The sequence below is a fragment of the Canis lupus genome, chromosome 9 (genome assembly GCF_011100685.1).
Source record: "Canis lupus familiaris isolate Mischka breed German Shepherd chromosome 9, alternate assembly UU_Cfam_GSD_1.0, whole genome shotgun sequence".
Lineage (NCBI taxonomy): Eukaryota > Metazoa > Chordata > Mammalia > Carnivora > Canidae > Canis > Canis lupus.
In genome coordinates, this window is record NC_049230.1 from 53,908,191 (window position 1) to 53,927,715 (window position 19,525).

The 19,525-nt window shown below is 43.7% G+C and overlaps 1 protein-coding gene across 17 annotated transcripts in view; it reads left to right on the forward strand.

Moving 5' to 3' along the window:
- FNBP1 (formin binding protein 1) overlaps positions 1 to 19,525 on the forward strand; it is a 152,642-nt gene that overhangs the window by 8,194 nt on the left and 124,923 nt on the right. For 15 of the 17 annotated variants that reach the window (XM_038549042.1, XM_038549041.1, XM_038549045.1 and 12 more), the window contains exon 1: positions 3,121 to 3,285. The exons of 1 other annotated variant lie outside the window; for it this stretch is intronic. In XM_038549042.1, coding sequence (XP_038404970.1) covers positions 3,262 to 3,285 — 24 coding nt within the window. In that variant the 5' untranslated portion in view covers positions 3,121 to 3,261. Of the gene's footprint in view, positions 1 to 2,983; positions 3,286 to 19,525 lie in introns of those variants that run through there. One more of the 17 variants, XM_038549057.1, reaches the window with a different exon arrangement.

Below are 19,525 nucleotides of genomic sequence, written 5' to 3' on the forward strand. Positions count from 1 at the left end.
CTGAGCCACCCAGGCTGCCCAGTTTAGTTTTGTTTTATTTTTTAATTTTATTTTATATATACTTTTTAAATATTTTATTTATTTATTCATGAGAGACACACACAGAGAGAGGCAGAGACACAGGCAGAGGGAGAAAGAAGCAGGCCCCATGCAGGGAGCCTGATGGGACTGGATCCTGGGACTCCAGGATCACACCCTGGGCTAAAGGTGGCACTAAACCTCTGAGCCACCAGTGCTGCCCCTAGTTTTGTTTTAGAGTTTGACATTTTCAAACCTTTTCCAGGTATTGCCCAAACTTAATGAAGTTAAAGATATATGCAGTGCAGTCTAGTTAACCTGGTTTCATATAATGCTGCTACTGTGGCTTCTAATGGGTTCTTGTAACTGTTTCCTGCTTACTCATCCTAAAAGGTTTCGCCTTGATGTGGCATTTTTTTCTTCTGCTGTCCTTTCTTCTTCTTTCCCTTCTTTAGAGCAGCAGGTTGTCTTTGCTCCTGATTAGCATATTTTCACAAATGGTCACTCTTTTTGAGAAGTCTCTAAGAACACAGTCAAGATTAGATCATTGTATTTAGAAAAATATTCAAGCATTGGCAGGGAGGAAAATTGAGTTGATTACTGAGCAAGATCTTTGTAAGCCAACCTGCATTTCACTTACTGTTTCCAAATAGCAAACTAAATTGTGCAGCATTGTTTGAAATTTTAAGCCCTCCAATTCACTCTGGTTATCAGATCGCCTTGGGAGTCAGTGGCTGGCCATCTTGATTGTTACATACCTAGCAGGCTTAGAGTAAAGAGCTCTCAGACCTGGTAACAGTGAGAACAAAATATTTAAACACACACTAAAAACAAACAAATAGGGGAAACTTGTAACTGGAAAAAAGACCAAAACAGTTTTGACAGTTTATTGTTAACTGTGTCCAACAAAGGAAGTAGACTTGTAGGTTTATCTGCAAGGGTTTTCAGCTCCACCCTTCCATGGAAGAGAATGATAACTTGTTGAGGCCGGTCGTGGTGGGGTGGTAGGTATGGGAGAGATGCATTACTGTGCAATATTTCTAAAATGGGGCCCATTTTAGGTCAAAGTTGCTCAGAAAAGTCATTATTTTTTAAGAGTTTTTTTTTTTTTTTTTTTTTTTTTATGAGAGAGAGAGAGGCATGGAGACATAGGCAGAGGGAGAAGCAGGCTCCATGCAGGGAGCCCGAAGTGGGACTTGATCCTGGGACTCCAGGATCACGCCCTGGGCTGAAGGCAGCGCTAAACCGCTGAGCCACCCAGGCTGCCCCATTATTATCTTTTTTTTTTTTTTAATTTATGATAGTCACACAGAGAGAGAGAGAGAGAGAGAGGCAGAGACACAGGCAGAGGGAGAAGCAGGCTCCATGCACCGGGAGCCCGACGTAGGATTCGATCCCGGGTCTCCAGGATCGCACCCTGGGCCAAACCACTGTGCCACCCAGGGATCCCCATTATTATCATTTTTAAAAAAGATTTTATTCATCTGTTCATGAGAGACACAGAGAGAGGCAGAGACATTGGCAGAGGGAGAAGCAGGCTCCCTGCAGTGAGCCCTATAGGACTCGATCCCAGAACCCCGGGATCACCTGAGCCACCCAGGTGCCCCAAGCGTTCAATAGTATTAAATCAGAAAAGTTGGGGAGACAGGACCCAGTGATTAAAAGAAAGTTGGAACTCCAAGAATTCAACATAGCTTCTTGGAAACAATTGTGTAGACCTTTGGAACAAGAGGTAGAAAAGTACCTACTAGGGACACCTGGGGGTGGCTCAGCAGTTTAGTGCCCGCCTTCAGCTCAGGGCATGATCCTGGAGTCCTGGGATGAGTCCCACATTGGGTTCCTGATGGGGAGCCTGCTTCTCCGCCTCTCTCTCTGTGTCTCATGAATAAATAAATAAAATGTTAAAAAAATAAAATAAAAAAGAAAAGTACCTACTTAAAAACCAGCTCTTGTAGCACCAGGCTGGCTCAGTTGGTGGAGCTTGCAACTCTTGATCTCAGAGTTGTAAATTCAAGCCCCACCTTGGGTGTAGAGATTACTTAAAAATAAATTCTAAAAAAAAAAAAAAAATCTGTTCACAGTTTACCAACCATGGGCCAAGTAACAGGTGCTTATCTCCTGATCCTTACCAGCACATGTTGAGATGGGTAGTTACCAACTCCATGTGGCAGGCGGGGGCTCTGAACTTCTAGAGGGATGGAGTCCTTGTCTGTGGCCACCCAGCTAGTGCAGGTGGGAGGCCAGATTGGAACCCAACACGTTCTCGGTGGACCCAGCGCCTTTGCCACTAAGCGGCAACGTGATTTCACATCTGAGCGTTTCTTGGCCGAACGAGTTGGGAACCACTGATTTCAGAGATTGGAAATCACGGGTTGTATGTCCCTGGATTCCTTCCCCAACCACTATGCTCGGAGCTGCTTGGTCGCTCTCGGCCTCGTTGTCCCTATCTGTATCCTGCACAGACCTCACTGAACCAGGCCCCACGCCCATCGCGCAAGGCTGCAGGGCACCTCAGGCCTCCGCGGCTGCTAGGCGGGGGGGGGGGGGGGGGGGGGGGGGGGGTAGGAGGGGACAGGGCATCCCATCCTGAGCGAACTCTGGTCCGCGTGAATGGCTGCCAAGGAAAAGTATTGTCCTTAAGTCCAAATTGGTGCTTGGCGCGGCGGATCAACTTCAGGCCTCCGTAGAGCCCCGGTAATAACAGGGGCCGGCTCCGTTCAAAGGCGAGAGGTTGTTCTAAGAGCAGAGAGTGTGGTCGCTAATAATAAAGAAGTCGGCGGGGAGAGTTCTGCGGGTTCCAGGTCCCGGCCGCACCCCCCTTCCCCACTTCCCTCCGCGTGCTCCGGGACCCCCCCGGCGGCGCGGGCCAACTGGAGGGCGCCCGCGAGGAGGGGGGCAGTGGGCGGGGCGCGCGCGTGCGCGAGCTGTCAGCCCGGCCCCGCCCCCCGCCGCCGCCCCTCCCTCGTTTTCCCCCTCCCCTCGCTCTCCGGGTGTGGGGAGGGCTGGCGGGCGCTGCGGCGGCCGCGGCGGCTGCTTCCTCGGGCCATTTTGCTGAAGAACGACGAGGAGGAGGAGCTGCTGGGGCGACCCACGGAGAAGAGCGGCGAGCTAGAGGAGGCGGCGGCCGCGCGCGCACCGGGCTTTCCTCGATCGCGGGGATCTCCAGGGGCGAAGGGATCGCCGGGGAGGGGGACCGGAGAGCCGCGCCTGCCGCGCGGCGCGCCCCTTCCCGCCCCCTGCACCATGAGCTGGGGCACCGAGCTCTGGGTGAGTGAGGGGCCGGGCCCGCCGGGCTGGGGGGCGGGGGGAAGGTGCCTTGCGCGCCTGGGCAGGGGGCGCGGGCCGGGCTGCTTTGGTGGAGGCGATGGCGTGCGGGTCGGAGTCCCCGCGGCCTGCGGAGGAGACGCGGGGCTGTGCCACTAGTCGGCCTCGGCCCGAGCAGGAGGTGCAAGCCCGATTCGCCCTTCCGAGGCGAGGGGAGCTGGTGTGGGTCCTCGGCCGCCGGAGGAGAGGGCACGGATCCGGGCTCCCCGGCGGCCTGGGCAGGGGGTGCGGATCCGGGCCCCCCCGGTGGCCTGGGCAGGGGGTGCGGATCTGGGTACCCCCGGTGGCCTGGGCAGGGAGTGCGGATCCGGGCCCCCCGGTGGCCTGGGCAGGGGGTGCGGATCCGGGTCCCCCCGGCGGCCTGGGCAGAGGGTGCGGATCCGGGTCCCCCCGGTGGCCTGGGCAGGGGGTGCGGATCTGGGTACCCCCCCGGCGGCCTGGGCAGGGGGTGCGGATCCGGGCCCCCCGGCGGCCTGGGCAGGGGGTGCGGATCTGGGTACCCCCCCGGCGGCCTGGGCAGGGGGTGCGGATCCGGGCCCCCCGGCGGCCTGGGCAGGGGGTGCGGATCTGGGTACCCCCCCGGCGGCCTGGGCAGGGGGTGCGGATCTGGGTCCCCCCGGTGGCCTGGGCAGGGGTTGCGGATCTCGGTCCACCCCCCTCGGCGGCCTGAGCAGGGGGCACGGATCTGTGTCGAGCCATCCACCCTCGTGCCCGGGTAGGGGCCCAGGTCCCGCCGGGGGTCTGGGCGAGAGGTGCGGATCTGGGTCCCCCCGCGGCCTGAGGAGGGGGCGCGGGCCGGCCTCCCCTCCGCGGCGCCCCGAGGCCAGTGCGGTGTGTGGAAGGAGCAGCCTTAATCCCTCGGGGCGAGGAACCGACGCGCGGCTGTCCAGCTTCGAGGGGGGCGTGGAGGCCCTCGGATTTTTGCGGGCTGCGTTATTTGTTCGGGCGCCCCAGCGGCGAGTGTCTAGGGCTGTTCTCCTGGAGAGGTGCGGGCGGATCTGGCGCTTCTCTCCGGGGCGGGGTGGCCTCGGCCCGGCCAGGTCTCGGGTCTTGGGTTTGGGGGTACAGGGGCGAGAAGTGGCGTCTTCCCTCTGGAGGCGAGGACTTTTGACCTGTGGCGGCGCGGGGCGCACTTGTAGTTCTGGAGGAGCAGCTCAGATGCCGGATTTGCCGTGGGGACTGCGGCGTTTGGCCCAGAGGGGAAAGTAAGCGGAGTTAGGGGAGAATTTTGTGTGATCGCCTTCAGGAAGAGGCGTTCGCGAGAACTGCTCAGAGGAAACAGTTTCGTACGGGAAAGGTTGGCGGCGAGGGCAGCCCTCGGAGGTCCTTAACCTGGGGCTGCGGATGGGTAAACAAGCAGCGCGGTGTCTGGAAGCTCTTGCTGGAAGCTGTGTCCCCGGAGCCGGAGCTGGGCGACCAGGGGATGCCGAGGCAGTGCACAGGCCGTCCCCGGAGAGGAGAGGCTGTGGCTGGTGGAAGGGAGCTCGTTTCTCTGCCTTTCTCTGGATTCCCGGGGAAATCCCTGGGCAAGGGATGGGCACGGATCTGTTCAGAGGGTTCAGAGGGAGGGTTCAGAGGGAGGAGTGGATGAAATCTCCATCATTGCACTGAAATGTTCTCAAGATGAGCCATTTCCCATGGTGAGCCGGGAAAGTGCCTCCTTTCGGAATTCCATTTGTGAAGGGTGTGGAGGAGAAAGTGTAGGGTGGTGGTTGCTGTCTGAACTGAGGCCAAGAAATCTCACGTCAAAATAAAACAAGGTTAGAGCAGCTACAGAAACAGAGCGCATCCTCCCTTAATTTTTTTTTTTTTGGCTTTAATTGTTTTTACATAACCATTTCTTAGGCTCAGAAGCAGCTACTGTCATTGACACCAAAATCCTGAAGGCAATAGCTCCCTTAAATTAGAGTAATTCATTTTACAAACATCCTCTGTCCAAAGGAACTGGAAGATTTCGGGTGATGTGTATGAATATTCATTTTTAAAATAAAGTAACTGATGGCTTTACATATGTACTTAGGCAAAGTCTATCATGTTAAGGGCAGTGATTCTTCCCTCTTCTATTTCTTCTCTACTCCCTTTGGCTCTTAGCTTACCTGGGATGGGGGAACAGATCAGAAGTAAATTTTATCAAGATAAGAGAAATTCTGGCACGATCTCTTTTCACTTGTTCAAACAAGAGAAAGGAATTGAGGAGGAAAAAATACAGTATATTTTTGAGTGCAATAGATAGGGCTAAAGGGAGTGAACATGATATGGACATTTCAGTAATGTTACTGAATGGCATAAAAGGTGATCAAGAAAGAGAAAGTAGCTATGCTAAGAAAATGGTACAGTAGCTCCAGTCACCTGCCTTGTTCTACACTTCTTTTAGGAGGCAGAGGGGTGAGAGAGAGTGCAAAGACAATTTTGTTGAAAATAAATAGGAACTGGAATATATATGATATGTGATATGAAGTCTTGATTGGTTCAAAATAAATTGGGGTGGTGGTGGGTAGGGATGTTGGCAAAACAGGAGTAGTCACGAGATGATAATTGTTGAAGCTTGGTGACCGGCATAAAAGGGCTCATGATACTATTCTTCTGTGTATGCTTGGAATTTTCTGCAATAAAAGTAAGTGGAAAAGATTTTTAAGGGGTGGGAGTAGTGTGTACTAGACATTTTTTTCACTTGGTAAGTTTACAAGAAAGAACAGGTCAGTTAGAATTTTGTATATGCAAGTATATGTCAATGAAGAGTTGCTGAAAAAAAGCATTTCACTAGAGTATGGGCCTTTGTCCTTGAGTGGCTTATAGTTTACTGGGGAGGGGGGGAGGAATGAACACATGACTTGCATTCATAAAAGAAATGTACTAGTTGAGTTTTAAGATGAAATGCCAAGAAGTAAAAAAAAAAAAAGAAAGAAAGAAAGAAAAAAATGCCAAGAAGTATAAGGGCAACAAAATGTCTCTTTTCAGCTGCTTTATTTTATTAGCACTTGAGATTTTTTTTTTTTTATTGGAGTAATGAAGGATTCTGATAAAGAAGCTTCCAGTCCTTCAGTGGTAAGAAACTGGGTAAAGTGTCATGTTGGGCAGCACCACACAGCCCAGCGGAGAGCAGTCATTGAGGGTTTTCTTTGAATGGTGGCTTGGACTCATGCACGCGGGTAATGAGATAACGATGGGGTGCAAAAGCCTAAGTTGGTAGAATTATGTTTCTAGGTGGAGGGAGACTGTGCTATGGTTTGGATGACCATGAATTATTTGTAGCAGGTGGTTGCAGCTTTTCTAGACTTTCACAAATACCACCAGGTTTTACACATATTTTAGGACTTTAGTCAAGATCCACACAGGCTTTTAAAACCTTCGGGCTTCTAATGGGCACTTTACACTCAAGGCTTGCTCTAAAGGCATGTCCTCCTTTTAGGTAGAGTAAAACCTTTCTTTCTCTCTCTCTCTCTCTCTCTCTCTTTTAACATCTCTGTAAGGGGTGAGCTTTTATATTCCAGGAAACTTTGAGAAATCATGAAATGTCAGAAAGTCATCATACCACTACAAAAATGAACTCAAACCCATAATTTGTAATAACTTTATTGGATTAGTTTGTATTTAAATGGGAGGCTATTTTTGTATCAGAAGGGTCATAACAAAGTATAAATGGCTGTTTTAAAGTGATTCGGATATCATTAAATAGTTTTTGTACAACTCTTAATACTAGTCTCTTTTATTTTTGGTGTGTTTTTTTTTATTTTTAATTTTAAGGAAACTCCACATTACACATGGGACTCAAACTTAGAACCCCTAGATCAAGAGTCACATGCCCTACTGACTGAGCCAGCCAGGCACGCCCCCCCCCCCATACTTTTCCCTTTTAATCGATTTTTAATTTTTTTTTTTTATTGAACAACTACTGTGTGTAAGACACTGGATCTAACTCATGTTATATATATCAAAGGATATTAGCTTATTTTGGTGAAACCCTACAAAGTAGGTTTTAACTCTAGTCTGCAAAATCAGAGTCAAAAGAGAGATTTATGTTTCTAAGATTAACCCAAATGCATTTACACAAGCCTTTGTTACAAAAGGTAACATTAATAGGGTAAATTGATTGTGCTGACTTGTTGAAATTGTGACTGGTCATTGGAGAAATGGCCAAGCAAGAATTTCTTACATTTGAATGTTTTTTGTTACTTACTTAGTAGAAGGAAGTAACAAGTTACTGAAGTATCACTTCAGCTTTTTATTCACTTGCTCATTAATGCGAAGTATAAATAAACCTGCTGGAAATTTTAGCATTCCTCATAATTATTCTAATCTTTGCCACTAACAAATGACTAAGTGGCAGAACCTAGTCTTGTGGTCTCCTGGTGTCCTCTCTGCCATCTTCATTTCTTTACTTTGTGCTAATAAGAAATTAGAGTAGCCCAAAATATCAAAAAGCAAGAAAACAAGCAGAGAGATTTTTTTAACCTGAAATTCCAGGACAATGCCAGACATGCTATGTATGCTCAACAGTATATTGACTGTGGTGATATTGATTGTGGTGTACACTTTTTAGAGGCAGCCCTGAAAGAGTTATCTACCAACTGTACTGAGAACAATGCCTGACTCATAGTAGGAGTTCAGTAAATATTTATTGGATAAATGAATGAACCATTTTTCCCTTTTGTTTTAACATTTGCTTTTTTAAAGTAACGGGAGAGTCATTTTAACCGCCTTTCTGCCCTTTGGCAGTTGTAAACATTTTTGATAATTCTAGGCATCTTTTTTTTTTTAATAGACTTTATTTTTTAGAGCCATTTTGGTTTCACAGTGAAATTGAGTACAACGTACCGAGAATTCCCATATACCTACCCTGCTCTCAAATATGCATGGTTCAGGCACCTTTTTTGCTTTTTTTTTTTTTTTTAAGATTTTATTTATTCATGGGAGACACACACACAGAGAGGCAGAGACATAGGAGAGGGAGAAGCAGGCTCCCTGTGGGGAGCCGGATGGGGAACTCCATCCCTGGACCCAGGATCAAGCCTTGATCTGAAGAAGGCAGATGCTCAACTGCTGAGCCATCCAGGTGTCCCCCTTTTTATTTTTAAAGTAAAACTTGAAGATTTTTTTTTTAAGATTTTTTAAATTTATTCATGAAAGACAGAGGCAGAGACACAGACAGAGGGAGAAGCAGGCTCCTCACAGGAAGCCCAATGTGGGACTTGATCCCCAGACCTGCATCACACCCTGAGCCAAAAGCAGACGCTCAACCTCTGAGCCGCCCAGGGGTGCCAAGGCTTGAAGATTTATTTTATCTCCTCTGCTGTTCATGTTACTTCTGCTGGCTAAGTGTGTGCATTTTTAATATAAGAACACTTCACAGTGAGTTAAAACTAGGCAAACTATTTCTTTCTTAATCTTGGAATAATTGACTTAAGAGTCCCAGGTTTGGGTGAATGATTACCTCTTCTTACTGCAGAATCCTAAATGTAGGCCAGTATTAACAACAGGTTGCTCTTTTTGTTCTTAACCATTCAGAGATTTCCATTGGGATAAAACATAGCAAGACCAACAGAGGAGACAGATCTGTGGTGAGTGGAGCAGAACTGCCTTAGAAGATAGTCTAGGTTGAGTTTAATTCTGTCATCCGTGCCTTTCCATTAAAATAGGCTTTGCACCACCTTTTCTGGTTAGTATATATCAAACAAAACGTGGGAGGTCTGGCAGTCCTGATTCACTCATCAGCTTGTTGCCTTCACTCTGTACACTAGACGTAATCCTGAAAATTAGTATAAACTGCATTTTTGGTCAATAACACTGTATTTCAAGCCCTATAAAGGAGTTTTGTAAATGTCGGTGCTTACTGTGTGACCACATTATAACTCTTGCTTTACGTTGGTGCGACCCGGAAAATGCTCTTTGGAGGACTATTCAAGTATCACCCACTTCCTAGCTAAAGCTAATATTGTGTTTCCTGCAAGTATTACTCATACTTGTTTCATCAACACCGCCCACATTTAAAAACAAGGCTTTATTTTGACACTTAAAAATTGCAAGCTACCAAGAATACATGAATGCCCCAGGAAATTAATCTAATTAGATTTTAGAATGTGGGTGTGAAATCTTCTGGAATTAGTATTTATAATGAAATATTTGTTTCCTTTATTAGTAATCTATACTCATACTAGCTTCAGCCTAGTAATCTGTCTAGTTAAAAAAATGTTAAAATCAGGGGCACTTGGGTGACTCAGTTGGTAAACATCTGCCTTCGGCTCAGGTCATGATTTTGGGGTCCTGGGATCCAGCCCTGTGTCCACTCTCTGCTCAGTGGGGAACCTGCTTCTTCCTCTCCCTCTGCCTGCTGCTCCCCTGCTTATGCTTTTTCTCTCTGTCAAATAAATAAATAAAATCTTTTTTTAAAAAAAGTTAAAATCAGGGGGGCCTCTGGCTGGCTCAGTTAGTAGAGGATGCAACTCTTGATCTTGGGGTCATGAGTTTGAGTCCCACATTGGGTGTAGAGATTACTTAAAAGTAAAATATTTTTAAATGTTAAAATATTAAAAGGCCAAATATGTATATTATATTAGAAACCTATTGAGAGGGGTCCCCTGGGTGGCTCAGCGGTTAAGTGCCTGCCTTCAGCCCAGGGCCTGATCCTGGGGTCCCGGGATCAAGTCCCACATCGGGCTCCCTGCATGGAGCCTGCTTCTCCCTCTGCCTGGATCTGTGTCTCTCATGAGTAAATAAATAAAATTAAGAAAGAAAGAAAGAAAGAAAGAAAGAAAGAAAGAAAGAAAGAAAGAAAGAAAGAAAGAAAGAAAGAAAGAAAGAAAGAAAGAAAGAAAAGAAAAGAAAAGAAAAGAAAAGAAAAGAAAAGAAAAGAAAAGAAAAGAAAGGAGAAAGAAACCTATTGAGAGTATACAAATTTGGGTTTTTTGAGAGTATGCAGATTTTTAACATTGATTAATCATGGTCTTCCAACTGGATCAAATTTTAACTCCTAAATCTCACCCAGTTTGTGAATTCTGTGCTAATTTATGGAAAACTTGACTTCAGTTGTTCCATACTAGAAATAGATTTAAACCATCACCTCGGATCCCTGGGTGGCACAGCGGTTTAGCACCTGCCTTTGGCCCAGGGCATGATCCTGGAGTCCCGGGATCAAGTCCCACATCAGGCTCCCTGCATGGAGCCTGCCTCTCCCGCTGCCTGTGTCTCTGCCTGTCTCTCTCTCTCTCTCTCTCTCTGTGTGTCTCTCATGAATAAATAAATTTTTTTAAAAATCTTAAAAATAATAATAAAAAATAAACCACAACCTCCCCCAACAACAAAAAGAGGACACTTCCAATTTCTTGTTGCAAAAGCTATAATACCTGTTCACATTTAAGCTATGATATCATAATAGCTATATTGTGTGTTTTTTGAAATTTAGAACATGCCATTCTAGTAATTAGAATAGAGGTTTTAAGTAGAATTATTTTTTTTAAAGATTTTATTTATTTATTCATGAGAGACACCAAGAGAGAGAAAGAGAAGCAGAGACACAGGCAGAGGGAGAAGCAGGCTCCATGCAGGGAGCCTGACGTGGGACTCAATCCCGGGTCTCCAGGATCATGCCATGGGCCCAAGGCAGATGCTGAACCGCTGAGCCACCGAGGCTGCCCTTATAAGTAGAATTAGCTTGTAGACTAACATCTATGGTTTTAGCATATACAGTTCAGCAGCTATAGTCTCCATTTGTGCTTCTCTACCCTCTTTATGGGTTATAAAAGTAGAAATAGCTTATAAGTTGCATGAACTCTATAGTTCCTATAATATTTTCACATGTAGCATGCCCTATTGTCTTACACACACTGTTGAATAGTTACCATCCACATTGCTAATAATTGAGAACTTACTGTGTCCCATGTGCTTTCCATCCATCATCTCATTTAATTTTTCCCAAGAATCCAGTGAGTTAAGTACCATTTATGCCGGCATCTGGGAAGAAGATACTGAGAAGGAGTTAGGAGTGCAGAGTTTAACTGGGAAGTAACACACACCTGTGAAGAAAAGAGAGAAGAAGTGTAATTGGGTGAAGGATCCACTGGACCAGGGCAAAGAGTACCCATTTAAGGAATCTCACATTGGACAGAAATGGCCAGGCTGTTGTACTGCCTTGCACATTCATTGGCCAAGGGCTACTCCAAGAACAGTGTGACCTTGGCTACTATCTTACTCAATCTTTTGTTGGTGGTTGCCACAAGAAGACTGTGACTTTGGCTCACAAGATAAGACAGACCCTATAGTTTGCTCACTATACTTGCCAATGGGCAGCAATTTCTTTCTGGAAGAGAGATCTGAGTGGCACATCTCTGCACTGGCTGCAGCCACACCATTAATTTTTTTTTTTTTAATAAAAGATACATTAGAAAAGTGAGGTACCAGGCTAGCATTACTATATGCAGTGGAGAAGACCAAGGTCTCTAAGTACACTATGTGGGGCCAAAAAGATAAGGAAAATTATGCCAACATATTATCTTCAAGCTGGATGGTGAGTACATAAGGGTTCATAATATTACCTAATGTAAGTATGTCTGAAAATGTCCATAATAAAGAGTTCAAACAATAATATTTTTGAAAGCATTAACTTATAAGGTTTGCAAGAGAGGAAATTGAAGCTCAGAAGGGCAAAATAACTTGCCCAAGTTCACCGAGTAGGAAGTAGAGATTCGATGCCACATCTATGAGATATAGATATAGCTCTTATAGGGCTCTATAAGAGCCCTCTTCCTCAACCTTTAAACTTTTTTTAAGTTAAAGGGATCCTGGCTGGCTCAGTTAGTAGAGGGTGCGACTCTTTGATCTCAGGGTTGTGAATTGAGCCCCACATTGAGCATAGAAATTACTTAATAAAAAAATCAATTAAAATAAATTTGAAAATATGGGACACCTGGGTGGCTCAGTGGTTGAGCATCTGCCTTCGGCTCAGGGCGTGATGCCAAGGTCCCGAGATGGAGTCCCACATCAAACTTCTTGTGGGGAGCCTGCTTCTCCAACTCTTCCTTGTCTCTGCCTCTCTCTGTGTCTCTCATAAATAAATAAATAAATAAACAAACAAACAAATAAAACTTTTAAAAATTAATTAAAAAATAAAAATTTATAAGTTAATGCTTTCAAAAATATTGTTTGAACTCTTTATTATGGACATTTTCAGACATACTTACATTAGGTAATATTATGAACCCCTTTGTACTCACCATCCAGCTTGAAGATACTACGTTGGCATTCTTTGTCTTATGTTTTTGGCCCCACATAGTGTAGAGACCTTTGTCTTCACTGCGTATAGTAATGCTAGCCTGCTACTTCACTTTTCTAGTGTATCTTTTATTTTTTTTAATTTATTTTTTAATAAATAGAGAGGGGGTGGGGGAGGGGCAGAAGGAGCTGGAGAGAGAGAACATGTTAAGCAGGCTCCATGCCCAGTGCAGAACCAAACCTGAGATCATGCATGACCTGAGCCGAAATCAAGAGTCTGGTTTTCTTTCTTTCTTTTTTTTTTTAATTTTTATTTATTTATTTATGATAGTCACAGAGAGAGAGAGGCAGAGACACAGGCAGAGGGAGAAGCAGGCTCCATGCACTGGGAGCCCGATGTGGGATTCGATCCCGGGTCTCCAGGATCGCGCCCTGGGCCAAAGGCAGGCGCTAAACCGCTGCGCCACCCAGGGATCCCCAAGAGTCTGGTTTTCAACCTACTGACCCACCCAGGGCTACCTCACTTTTCTGAGGAATTAGGCAGAGAACCAAAATTCTTCTGCCTATCATTTAAAATGTGAAAACAACCTAACCAATTGTTATATGCCCAGTATGCCTTTATTAGAGGATTTAAATGTATCCTTGTGTAAGCCAACAAAGAGCATGTGAGTTTAATAGTTTTTTTTGCCATCTTATAAATGAGTCTCAGAGTGGTGAAGCTACTTACCAGACTCATCAAACAACTAATGCTAGTATCCATGCTATAGGTTTGGGTTGGTTTTGTTTTGTGTATGTGTGTGTGTGTGTGTGTTTTTCCTGATACCCGGCAAATGTAGTTTTAAAAACTGCATCTTCTGTATTCGTAGCTTGCAAGCCCTTTTCTATCCATCACTCACTCATATCTCCCCATCATTGATGTAGGTTTTGCTTTCTAAAACCTTTGGTGTTACTCATATTGAGAAGCATTGAGAACCAGTGACTCATGGTATTAAGCCCCAGCGGAAACTGTTATGAATGAAACATATATTCCAGCAGGTGTTTTGAGTGTGTCTAGTGGTTCCCTCATTCTTTTAAATCCAAAGTTCTTTTTTTTTTTTCCTTTCTAGTTTAAAGAAATTAATTTGTAAAGGTATTAAGAGTAAGATCAAGTTTCTGGTATCAGGGATGCCTGGGTGGCTCAGTGGTTGAGGTCTGCCTTTGGCTCAGGGCGTGATCCAGGGTCCTGGGATCAAATTCCACATCGGGCTCCCTGTGGGGAGTCTGCTTCTTCCTCTACATATGTCTCTGCCTCTCTCTCTCTGTGTCTCTCATGAATAAATAAATAAAATCTTTTTAAAAAAAGTTTCTGATATCATTGTCTTGCAAAACTATGTCTGGTTGTAAAGTGTTGTTGAAAAGTTTTTTTTTTTTTAAACTGAGAAAGAGGGGATCCCTGGGTGGCTCAGCGGTTTGGCGCCTGCCTTTGGCCCAGGGCGCGATCCTGGAGTCCTGGGATCGAGTCCCTATGTCCAGCTCCCGGCATTAAGCCTGCTTCTCCCTCTGCCTGTCTTTCTGCCTCTCCCTCTCTCTATATCTATCATGAATAAATAAATAAATAAATCTTAAAAAAAAAAAAAAAAACTTAGAAAGAATGAAGAGGTGGTTGATATGAACCATTCAGGGGTGCTCTGGCTATCCTGGGCAGGGCCTTCAAAGTTTTGGTTCTTGGGGACTAAGAAACAAAAACATTTTGGGATGCCTGGGTAGCTCAGCAATTGAGCTTCTGCCTTCAGCTCAGGGCATGATCCTGGGTCCGGGATTAAGTTCTGCAGCAGGCTCCCTGTGAGGAGTCTGCTTCTCCCTTTGCCTATGTCTCTGCCTCTCTTTCTGTGTCTCTCATGAATAAATGAATAAAATATTTTAAAAAAAGAAACAAAAACATTTCCCCTCTTATCTACAGCAAAAGAAAATGTGACACCTTTAAAGGGATCTATTCCCTTTATACTCCTGTTTGCACAACCAAAACTGAGAGCAGGTTCCTGAAATGCATTAAAATGCCCAACAGGTTCTTGGGAGAAACTGTGTGGGCTTTGCCAGGTGAGAGAAAGCACAGCAGGGCTCAACTTGGGCCTCACTGCTTGCCTAACCAAATAACTTATTAGCACTGGGCAAGCCCTCACATTTCTGTTCCTGGGTTTCCCCACCCATGAAGTGGTTTGATGCTTGCTTCCTCTTCACAAGAAAGCAGAAAGGTGAGTGCTTGTTTGTAAAGTACTTTGAGATGGTTCGATGAGAGGTGATGGGTAAATATGAATTAGTATAATAATGGGAAAGAAAAAAACCCTGTTTCTTGGGAACCAATTGCAGAATTCTCCTGTTGCAAGCAAAACTCATGAAAAATAAGCCATTCACTGTCCTTGCGTTCTGGTTTTCACAGCAAAGGCTTTGTCCTTTGATTTAAATTTCTTATGTGTTAACAATAAGATAAAATAATAGTAGAAAAATGCCTGGAAATCATTGCTTTGGAAAGGAAGTCTGGATTTTAGGAGACCATGCATATTTATCTTTTTTCTGTAAAAAGTGTTTTAATATAAAATGCACCCCAGGGGTGCCTGTGTGGCTCAGTTGGTTAAGTGTCTGTCTTTAAGCTCAGGTTGTGATCCTGGGGTCCTGGGACCAAGCCCTGCATCCGGTTCCCTGTTCAGCAGGGAGTCTGCTTCTCCCTCTGCCCCTCCCCATGCTATTCTCTCTCCTTCCCTCCCTCCCTCTCTCTCAGATAAATAAATAAAATCTTTTTAAAAAAAATGTACTCCAAAACACTAACCATAATAATGCTTAGCAATATACTTGAGTCTACTTAAGATATAATTTTAATGTTACCTCTCCAGGGGAAATAGTTCTCTTTGACTATTATTACCACATTTTTAAAAAGGGTTTATTTATTTATTTGACACAGAGAGAGCAGGAGAACAAGAGTGCACAAGCAGGGGGAGTGGCAGGCAGAAGGAGAGTGAGAAGCAGACTCCTTGATGAGCAGGGAGCCTGAGGCAGGGCTTAATCCCAGGACCCTGAGATCTTGACTTGAGCTGAAGGCAGACACTTAAATGACTGAGCTACCAGGCACCCCACCACAATTTTTTTTTAAGTTATTCTGTCCTTGGGATGCCTGGGTGACTCAGTTGGTTGGACATCTGACTCTTGGTTTTGGCTCTGGTCTTGATCTCAGGGTCGTAGGATGGAGCCCCTCATCTTTTCTTCTCTCTTCTCCCACTGGCCATCCCACTCTGCTCTCTTTCACACTCTCTGTCTCATAAATAAATAAATAAATAAATAAATAAATAAATAAATAAATAAATAAATCTTTTTTTAAAAATGAAGTTACTCTGTCATATCACAAGAAAGAAATTGTAATTCTGTATGTTAACTAGACTGTGATCATTTCACAATATTTACAAACAGAATCATTATGTTGTACATCCAAAACCAATAGTGTTTTATGTCAATTCTATCTCAATTTCTAAAAAAGGTATACTGAAGTCACATTATTTCCCCCCAGAAGCTGGATGTTTGCTGATCGAGACATCTGATGAATTATTCTACACATCGGCTTAGTTTGAGATTGATTTCTACTTAGCAAAGAAAACTAAGAAGCTTTAAAATATCTGCCTTAGGATGGATATATATGGAAATACCTGGCAATGTTTGGGCAAAGAAATTTGGATTTTATGAGTGTTTGTGCATGTAAAATATATTTTTTTACCATGACTTTAAAATTTAAAATTTAAATTTACTTAGCCTTAACAGTAGGTTATCTAGTATTATTTGTTCTACTTCTGTGAAAAATACTGGCATTTTGATAGGGATTGCATCCAATTCTGTAGATTGTTTTGGGTAATATGAACATTTTAACAATATGGGACTACACAAAAATAAAAAGCTTTTGTTAAAAAAAAAAAAGCTTTTGTATGGTGAAGGAAACCATGAACAAAACAAAGTGCACTGAATGGGAGAAGATATTTGCAAATGGTATATCTAATAAGGGATTTATATCCTAAATATATAAAGAACTTGTACAACTCAGCACCAAAAAAAAAAAAAAAAAAAAAACCAGAAATAATCCAATTAAAAATGGACAGAGACAGAGAACAGTTTTCCAAAGAAGACATATAGATGGCTAACAGACACGTGAAAAGATGCTCAACATCACTAATCATCAGAGAAATGCAAATCAAAACCACAATGAGATATCACCTTACACCTGTCAGAATGGCTAAAATCAAAAAGACAAGAAAGAACAAATGTTGGTGGGGGGAGGATATGGAGAAAAAGGAAGCCTTGTGCCCTGTTGGTGGGAATGCAAATTGTTGCAGCCACTGTGGAAAACAGTATGGAGGCCTTTCAAAAAATTAAAAAAATTGAATTACCACATGGCTCAGTAATTCTACTACTGAGTATTTACCCCAAAAAAGAGAAAAACTCTAAGTAGTTTCCACACCCAACATGGGGCTTGAACTCATGACCCTGAGATCAAGAGCAGCATTATTTGCTATAACTAAGATATGGAAGCAGCCCAAGTATCCACCCATAGATAAATGGATAAAAGAGATGTACATACATACAATAGAATATTACTTAGCTGTAAAAAAGAGCGAGATCTTGCCATTACAAGAACATGGATGGATCTAGAGAGTAAATGCCAAGTGGAATAAGTCGGAGAAAGAGATCATGCGATTTCACTCATATGTGAAATTTAAGAAACAAAACAAACAAAAAATGAGTGACAATAAAACAGAATCTTAAATACAGAGAACATACTGATAGTTGCCAGAGGGGAGAGTGTTGGGAGATGGGTGAAACAGATAAAGGGGATTAAGAGTACACTTACCCTGATGAGCACTGAGTAATGTATATAGATTATTGAATCATTCTATTGTATACCTGAAATGAATATAATGCTGTATGTTAATTATACTTAAAAAAAGATTTCTCATCTGTACAATGAGGATTTAATCATTAAATAAAGAGAATAATCATGTCCCATTTTTTTAAAAAAGGGTTATCCCCTTATGTTTAATTTTCAAAAGATACTAAGGTGTACATGAAAAGTTTCATCCTAGGATAGATTTAATTCTTTTCTTTAAAAAATATTTTACTTATTTATTTGAGAGAGAGCACACAAGCTCAAGGAAGGGAAGGGGGAGGGAGAAGGAGAAGCAGACTCCCCGCTAAGCAGGGAGCCTGACGTGGGTCTTGATCCCAGGACCCTGAGATCATGACCTGAGCTAAAGTCAGACACTTAATTAGCTGAGCCATCCCACCACCCTGGATTAGATTTAATTCTAGATTGCTGTTCTTGTTTTTGGTAAGAGGATTGGTGATGTTGGTGGCAAATAATTATGACTTTAGTATGTAAAAGAAAAAAACTAAACAAAATTATGAAAACTATATCAGATGAATGATACAGATGTGATGTGTATGATTGAAACTTCCATATTTTGCCCAAAATATCTTTTTAAAAAAAGAATTTTATTGAGAAAGAGCAGAGAGTACAGTGGGAGCAGCAGAGGGAGAGGGAGAAGCAGACTCCCTGCTGAGCAGGGAGCCTGATGCAGGGCTCAATCCCATGACCCTGGGATCCCAACTTGATCTGAAGACAGATACTTACCTGACTGAGTCATCCGGGTGCCCCCACCGTACCTATTTTTGAGCATCGAAGAGCCAAGACATGATTCTTATCCTCTAGTAGTTTATAATCTAGTAGGGATGCAGAAATATAGACAAGAAATCACAGTGCAGTGTGAGAAGGACTAAGGTAGGGTAACTCCACGAGAATATGTACACAGGAATATAACTCAGTTGGGGAAGAAGTGTCTTCCATGTGGAATCCTAAAGGGCTAGCTGATTCCATAGGTGAAGGTGGGAGAGTCAGGTTGAGAGGGTGATCCAGACAGCCTTCCAGGAACAGGGAGTAAATGCTGTGTCCAAAGGTCCATACATAGAAGAGGACACGGGACTGGAGAGCAAGCAAAGCCAGTCAAGAGGAGCCCAAAAAGGTAGACTGAGGTTGACAACTATGTGAGCATTATGGCTTTGTCTTGAGGGCACACATGATACCCTTGAAGTGAGGAAAGCAAGGTAGCCACGTGCTCGGTTTTGTAGTCTCCTTACTGCAGGGTGGGGGTTGGACAGAAGCTAGATTGCCTTAGGCCCTGCTAGGTTAAGAGCTGATTGGAATCATGGCAAGGGTTGGAGTATAGAGCACCCATTAATATTATTTTTATATGGGTGGAATTAGGCTAGAATGAATTTGCTAGGAGACTTGGACGCCTAACGAAGGTCTAGCAGGGTACATCTTGAGTGGTGAGCTAGGGGGTTGGGAGGATGAGGCCAATTCAGCCCTTTGGCTTGTGGGTTAAATAGTATGTCAGCCTCAGGTCTTTTTGTCCCTCAGTTGGAAACAAAACCAAAACTTACAGTCAATTCTTTCTGGTCCTCTCGTTTCTTGCTCACGTGGCACAGCCTTGACCAGGTTTGGGCAAGGATTTGTACCTCAGCCTTTATTAAGCTAACAGATATAGTTTATTAAGCTAACAGATATAGTATTTTCAGTATGCCTGGAGGTGACTCACACTAATCAAATTCCCAAGACTGATGAATAAGCCTAAATGCAGATTTTAAATTTAAGCCTAAATGCAGATTTTAAATTTATAATAAGAAGTATATCCATAAAGAGACAAGCTATTCCTATTTGCTGATCTACACGTTTTCTCCCTGTAGGCTAATCTATGTGAAAAGCTAAATTCTACACAAAGTTTCTTGGAGAGCATAAAATCAAAATAGATTGGGATGAATTTAATACATTGTGACACCAAGTTATGGAAACCTAAGGCATCTATCTCTTCTGGAAGGATGGATTTGCATTAAGGACAGAATAGAGTCTGTTTCATCCATTTCATATATATGATTCCCTTTTTTTTCTAAGATTTTATTTATTTATTCA